At 44.6% G+C, this 7,877-nt stretch overlaps 1 protein-coding gene across 2 annotated transcripts in view; it reads right to left on the reverse strand.

Moving 5' to 3' along the window:
- The window catches only part of tmem178bb (transmembrane protein 178Bb), a 71,762-nt gene extending 64,535 nt beyond the window's left edge, over window positions 1–7,227 (reverse strand). The window contains exons 1-2 of one of the 2 annotated variants that reach the window (XM_003455631.5): window positions 6,963–7,227; window positions 6,020–6,711 (exon numbers count right to left, since the gene is read on the reverse strand). In XM_003455631.5, the coding sequence (XP_003455679.1) occupies window positions 6,020–6,401 (382 nt within the window). In that variant the 5' untranslated portion in view covers window positions 6,402–6,711; window positions 6,963–7,227. Of the gene's footprint in view, window positions 1–6,019; window positions 6,712–6,962 lie in introns of those variants that run through there. The other variant, XM_019347301.2, reaches the window with a different exon arrangement.
- Between the last annotated feature and the right edge of the window lie 650 nt (window positions 7,228–7,877).

Raw genomic sequence — 7,877 nt, forward strand, 5'->3', positions numbered from 1 at the left:
AAATAAAGGTGTACCTTATACTGCTCAGGGAAATATTTTTGTCTGTGTTTCATTACTCTTGGGGTGTGATGGCTGCACCGGCACCTAACATGAAGTGAGTGAGTTTGCTCAGCCTGTCTTCAGTCTGTGGGTGCACTAATGAGCACAGAGTGCAGCCACATGTGAATAATTTAACTGTTTCCAGGAGGATAGGAGAACTCCTGGCTGAGTTTCCGTGGCCACAAGAAAACATGTTTCACATAAATAACCTAAATAAAACCTGGATTCTTAAAAAGATGGAGGCTATAATAACCTGACACACAGACGCGCCTATGGCCTGGTTACGACCCGGTTTAAATGAGGCAGAAACTCAATCTGAGGCCATCGTTTGTCATCTGCTTGGATATTTTTTACAGTAGTATCATCAAGAACTGATACAATGACTTAGTACTTCATTGGAAGGTAACACAATCAAAACCACTAAAATATATGTTTTTGTCATGTCCACCTTCAGACGGCTGCCTGAGGAAACCCAAACCAGCACTGAGCTCCTCACCTTTACTCACATGGCTACCTCTTTCCTGAATTCGTAAAAACAAAGTTTTGCTTCCTGAGTTTAACCCAGAGAATCAAAAGAGGGCGTGTCACTCTAGTACTGGCCAATGACAGACCAGGAGGTGGGCCTTTCACTTTCTCATAACATTGCAGGTATGAGAATGGGTGGATGGGTGGAGTACTTGTTGAAATGTTCCCAGCGTCACTGACTTTCAGGTGTGTTCCTCTTTTATCGTCCTCTAATTGCAGAAATCATTTTGACGTTACAGTTTTTGACACAGAGCAGGGCTGTAATATCAAGTTTAAACATGAAACTTGTTATTTTATTTTCATAAAAATTAGACCTCATAGACAGGTGTCCATCGCAAAAGTGCCACACCCACCTGCCAAACCCTCCATGTGTCTATCAAATAAGTAGTTCAGCCAGTGGGCTCATTTACAAGGAACCTGTGAGATACCTTTAACCTCCCGTAGTATCTAATTTAACCCTCCCCAGGTCTCCTGGGGAATCGAGTAATCCAATCCAAGGCCTTTCCCTGCTGTTTCTGCTTGGACAGGACTGTGAATGTCTTTATGAGGAACTGAAAGGCCTTTTCCTCACAGGGTGATGGCAGATGGTTCAGGAAACCTCACTCCCCCACCCCCACCACACTCTCTCTGTAATCCTCCCCTCCCTGTTCATCCTGTTCTCCACAGCCATCATTGGTTTTCTCTTTCTTCTCGTTTTCTGTCTCATACCACTTTTTAGCTCATTGTTGTTTTATCTGTCCCTTCCTCGGGACGGACACAGCAGCAGAGTGAGCTGCTTCCATAGCACATCCCCAGCAGATCGTACACCATGCCCATTCACTGTAACCAAGATCATACAACACATATTTGGATTATCAACATGACACACACACACACACACACACACACCGTGTTTTCACATCTTTGTGAGGACATGTAGTTGACATAATACTTTCCCGAGGCGCTTACCCTAACCATCAAAAATAAATGCCTAACCCTGACTCTAACCCACAACCTAAACCATAACCTAACTGTAACCCTGGCACTAAAACCACATTTTGAGTCTAAAGAAGTACCTTTAAACTCATGAGGACGGGGATTTTTTTCCCCATAAGGGTTGTTGGTCCCCACAAGCATAGTAAATTTCCAATTGTTGGTCCCCACAAAGATATGTAAACACGTACACTCACACACACACTTTTTTTATGTGTGTGTCGTTTGATACAGACTTACAGACTGTGTCATTCAGACTCCACCTCAATATGCTTTGTGAGGTTTGTTGTAAAGAAATAATTTATAATCGCTTGATAAGTCATCCTCTTACTGTGGCCGTTGACCTCATACCTCATCTTCTCTGCCCTCTTTCCATAAATCTGCATAATGATGCAGCCTGCTATTATGGAAGATACTGGAAAATGAGGAGATGAAGGGATGTTGCTGATCTGGCTAAACACTGAACGCTGAAGCAATATTAGAGCACATGCCAGAGAGATGAATAAGGACCAAAACATTAGTCTCAGATCTGTTAAGTTTGAAATTAAATGTGAATGTGATTTGATCATGCAAAGTGATGGGCAGGTTATGATTCATGTCTTATATTTAACAAGTTCTATATTTATTCTTTTAAAAACAGCATAATCTATTTGAAATGGGCAGGACACGATTCATCAGTGTTTTGATGTGTGTCCAACAACAAGGATGCAGAGCAATGAAGAAGCAGCAGCATGTGGTCAGTTTGTGTATTTAGTATCTTGTCCAAAGACACGTTGACATGTGGACTGGAGGAAGCAGGGTTTGAGGTTAAAATGGAATAAGTGTGTGTGTGTGTGTGTGTGTGTGTGTGTGTGTGTGTGTGCTCGCTCACTGGGAGCAGCTGGGTGACCCTTAGTACAAGTTTGTGCACAAAAGCAAACACAGAGGAGACCCCATCAAAGCGCTACTTTGGGGTTTCAATCTCTCGCCTGGTAATTGTGAAAAAACTTTAGATATTAGGACTATAAAATAACTTGAGCTCTTTGTGTTTTTCCATATGCAGGAGAATATGGGGAGGAGGCAAGCACATATTAAAATATCCAGGTTCATATTTGCTTATTCAGCTAATTTATACTGTACTTTAGACCAACAACACAGTACTAGTTAATCTTCATAAATGTGGAGAAAGATTCTCCTAAAAGTCGATCATGAATTAACTCAGGTTAACCACATTTGTTGGAAAGCTCAGTTCAGTTTCACGAGCCACACCCTAATTACTAACAGGCCTGTTGAATCAAGGAATAGAACCTCTCTGACAAAGTACAGCAGGCTAAAAGATCTCATACAGCAACACATAATTTCATGCTTTAAAGAAACAGCTGTAAAACAAAGTGAAAGCTTTCAGTCTGGAAAGAGTTACAAAAACATTTCTAAGGCTTTGGGACTCCAGTGAACCAGGATGAGAGCCACACATGAACCTTCCCAGGAGCGACCAGCCTACCAAAGGTACTCCAAGGGTTTATCAACAACTCATCCAGGAGGTCACAGGAGAACCCAGAACAACATCTAAAAATGTACATGTGTCATTTGCCTCATTTACAGTCAGAGGTGGTGATTCAACAATAACAAAGAGCCTGGGCAAAATGGCATCTGTGGGAGAGTTCCAAGGAGAAACCACTGTTGACCAAAAAGAACACAAAGACTCGTCTCACATTTGCAAAAAATTTTAAAAAAAAAACATGTTGATGATCCCCAGGACTTTTGAGAAAATATTCTGTAGATTCGTGAGGCAAAAGCTGAGCTTTGTGCAAGGTTTGAGTCCCGTTACATCTGCCATCAAACTAACAGTCGGACATGATGTGTGGTCGTGTGATCGTCTGGGACTGCTTTGCTGCTTCAGGGCCGGATGACTTGCTATAATTAATGGAGCCATGAATTCTGATGTCTAACAGAACATCCTGAAGGCAAATGTCCAGCCATCAGTTTCTGCCCTGAAGCTTAAGAGGACTTGGGTTATGCAGCAAGTCCACCTCTGGATGACAACAAAAACCAAATGGAGACTTTTGAGTGGCCGAGTCAAATTTCAAATGTAAATGATTGAGATACTTTGGAATGACCTTAAACAGGTCGTCCGTGCTGGAAAACCATCAGTGTGGCTGAATTAAGACAATTCTGCAAAGCAGAGAGGGTCAAATGTCCTCCACAAGGAAGCGAAACTCAATGCTAGTTACTGCAACACCTGAGTTACAGTTGTTGCTGCCAAGGGTGGCACAACCAGTTATTAGGCTGTATTGATGCATGTTCAGTCATCCAGGTAAGTAAATCCCAAAAGGTTGATTCTGTTCATCTGGATGTTTTCAGTGGGAGAAACATTTCGTCATCATCATCAGGTGACTCAGCTGACTGCAGGTTTCCAACCTTATAATCAGGACATTTGCACAGTGACTGAAACCAGCACACTGAATGAACAACGGGCTGGGAGGTCAGCTCATTGATCATTAATATCCAAATTGTCGTGATGATTGATCAATAACCATGAGTCCCGTTCACAGAGAGTTGGGGAATGGCTGCAATCACAGCATTGTGAGATGGTGACAGATGTACCCTTAGGCCCCCTCCTCCATTCAGAGGTGGTCTTTCCCTTTTCACATAAATGGCCTCCTTGACTCCGTGTCCAGGATGTGTACATCCTCATCATTGAAAGAGTGATCAATGAGCTGACCTCCCAGCCCGTTGTTCATTCAGTGTGCTGGTTTCAGTCACTGTGCAAATGTCCTGTTTATAAGGTTGGAAACCTGCAGTCAGCTGAGACTGAAGACGTCACCTGATGATGATGAAACGTTTCTCCCACTGAAAACGTCCAGATGAACAGAATCCACCTTTTGGGAACTACTTACTAGGTTTAGGGGCAATTACTTTTTTTACATTTTGAATACTCATTTTTTAATATGATTTATGTTTTCTTATTTCTTAACATCACAAAAATGACATTTAAACAGGCGTTTGTACACAGTCATTTCAGGCCGATGGGGTATTGTCATCATCCTACTGTGGTGCCCGTCTGGCGTTCCCACTGAACTTTTATACTTTTAACAGTAGTATTAGTAATACCAGTATCACTAAAAGAATTGGCAGTAATTGTATTTGCGGTGTAGTTGCAGCAGTAATATGGCAAAATATGGTACTAATAGGTTGCTGCTTGTAGGTGTCACTGCTGACTGTGTGTCGTTGTAAAGCAGCTGCATGTAGCTACAGGAGTTGTTAGATGATCACACGACTGTACATGCATCATGCATGGATTTAAGTGTTTATGTCCACAGCTACGTCCTTATTGAGGCATTATTGTGAGGTGACACTCAGAGGCATCATGGAGACAAACCACACGTAGTTTTCCAAGCTGATGGAGATGGAACAGATCAGAGCTCTCTATGGAGGCATTCATCTGATCACTGAGTGCTCTGACTGTGGGCTGCCCATTACTGCAGATGGTAGGCCATCAAGGCCATTCAGGCATCGTCAAAGGAAGGCACAGCTGCAGCTCACACACACATATGCACATATCACCTCGCACACACACACACACACACACACGCACACACACACACAGTCTTGTTCCATTTTTGACTCGAGCCAGTAACTTCCATCAGAAAGCTCATCCTCCTTGCCTTAACACGCAGCTCGCCTGTGAAGCACAGTCAGAGGCAGAAGGACGGACCTGGACTTTGAATATACAAATCATGGTGGGTGTTTGTTTAAATGCAGGAATTAACATTTGCATAAGCAGTAACTAAAACTACCATGTCTCATATGGTCCTCATAGGTTTAGGCTGACTCTATTTTGATAGATAAGCTACACTTTATAATAGCAAACAAAGGTGAAGTGACTCCATAGTGCAGCAGTTTACACATTCTTCTAACGAGCAAAAGATCCCAGGATCACAAACAAATTCCTTATATGTGAAGCTACGCTGTGTCAATAAGGGAGTAACTTTGCTCCAGTTCCTGTTTATGAAGTAATATGGACAGTACCACCGTCTGTACTATCCTGATCATCTGCACATACTTGTTGTACTATAGCACAGTTAACATTTTTGATTTGCAATGCTGCATTACTGGTGACTGAGCCCATGCTCATTCACAGTGTCACATACTGCTCTTTAGCTCCTTCCTTAACAAGCAACTCTTCCTGTTTCAGGCTGAGTGCTTGGCAAGCCCATGCACATCCTGAAATGATTATGTCATATTTTGCAGGAGCAGGTTCACACACACGCACGCACACACACACACTGCTGCTTGGCGTCATCGTCAACATGCAAATAGCATGACAACAGGCCCTAACCCTGAGCCATGCCCGTGGAGCAACATGAGCTTCCAGAACAGGATGATTTATATTGTTCGATCAGTGACCACAGAGCAGCCTAAATCCTTTCCTGCGATTCATGTTCCAGCACATCCATCGTGTTTCTGTCACTCTAACGTAGCGTCTATTTCATTCTTGTCTTACCTTTCCGGATGCTCTCTTCGATTTCGTGGTCGAAGGCCAGCCGATGGCATTTCCTCCACAGCCCCATGTTGGTGGAGTTATACTGCCTACTACATTCATCTGCGGCGCTCATGGCGAACAGCTGCCGTCTGTTCCGGGCCAAAAGCAGCTTCTCTTGCCAGCGGGACACGCTGCTCCGGCTGGCCCGCAGCGGTAGGCTGTTGTTGGGGATGTAGATGAAGCCCGGGTCCTTGCGGCGGCTGGAAAAGCTTCGGCACCGCTCCCTGTACCGTCTGGCGTCTGTCTCGTACCAGTGGTCGGAGCACATCGCCACGGCCAGCATGCCCAGGGCGCAAAGAGAAAGAGAGAGGCCGGCGTAGAGCAGTAACTTCCCCGCAGCCATGCTCGGTTCTGTCACAGCCGCATCAGCACCTCGACAGACGGACAGCTCCTCTGCGGCTTCTCCACCGCTTCAACTCACATCACCTCTGGAGAGCAGCGTCGGGACCATCCTCCGGGTGACCTTTATGTACAAACGGAAGGCGAACCTTTCCGGGGGAACAGTCTGCAGACAAATACGTTTAAACCCCGGACGCGGAGGTTTTCGGTGATAAAGTGCCCACGTCCGTCCTGCGTGCGCGGCGCTGCAGCACCTCGGCGGAGAGAAAAGGAACGCTTATCTCATCTCAGCTCCCAGCCACGGATCCGTCTGTCTGAGTAGGGCGACACCATCAAGCACAAAACACATCAGCACGCCGCTAAGGGTTTAGTTAAACATGTAGTAGGCCATACTTGACACGAACCACTGCATAACCCACCCACTGACAGAAACGATGAACGAAGAAGAGTGCAAACAAGCAACGAGTGATTTATACAGCCGTATTTACCGAATGTAAAGGTGCGATTGAACCAGCACGAACATGCACGATCTATAACGTGCAGCTCATAGGTTTAGAGAACCAACCTGATGTGTCCACAGAGCCCACGCAGACCGCAGCCCACCAGAGCAGAGCGCAGGGGTATCAACGCCACAGTCAGCATCCCCAGCACGTCTGAAGGGATGACGGCAGCTGCTACACAGCAGGCCTGTGCGCTGACCAATCAGCACCAGTCTGTCTGGAGCAGCGCCGTCAGCTCACGGGCTACATGACTACAGCTGCCCGCGTGAAATCTTCAGTCAGGTTTGATTTTTGATTCGGATTCAACTTTATTGTCATTACAGTTTGAATCTAATCACACGTGCAAGAGCAGTAAGAGCAATAGGAGCAGATTATATACCAATAAGGGTAGTATGAAAGGTGGAAATAGTTATAAACAGATTATGTACAAATAAGTTAAGTATACAGATGTTTATATTGCTATACAGACGGGCAGATTTACAGATGTATCGATCTGTGGTAACCAGATCTACAGAGCGCTACACTGACATTCACTTAAATGGAAAAATCCAACGAAGCAACAATGGAGGCGGAGTGGATTCCCTCACAGTGTTAGAACATTCTGCTTTAAACACTGAAAGCTAGAATCACCCACTTTTAGCTGAGCCCTTCCCTTCAAAACAATTGGGGGGGGGAGTGAACAAATGTGATCATGTGAAACAGGTTTTCAGTTGTTTCTAGTGTTTTGCCTCAATAAGTGCTTCCTGCAGGAATACAACATGTGTTTGACACAGTCACGTGACCGTACATCTCTTCAGCTCCTGAACAGGCTGCTGTCAGACTGCTTCATAGTGTATCAAGCACATGTTGGTGGACTGACCAGCAGTGACGTCAAGGCTGGTATTACTGTTCTTTTGAGTGTGTGTTTATTGGTGGAGACATTTACCTCAAAGGTGGTTTTGATAACTATGGTCCATGTTTATTTCTGTGTAGCTCAAACA

Source organism: Oreochromis niloticus, linkage group LG17 (assembly GCF_001858045.2).
Source record: "Oreochromis niloticus isolate F11D_XX linkage group LG17, O_niloticus_UMD_NMBU, whole genome shotgun sequence".
Taxonomy (NCBI): Eukaryota; Metazoa; Chordata; class Actinopteri; order Cichliformes; family Cichlidae; genus Oreochromis; species Oreochromis niloticus.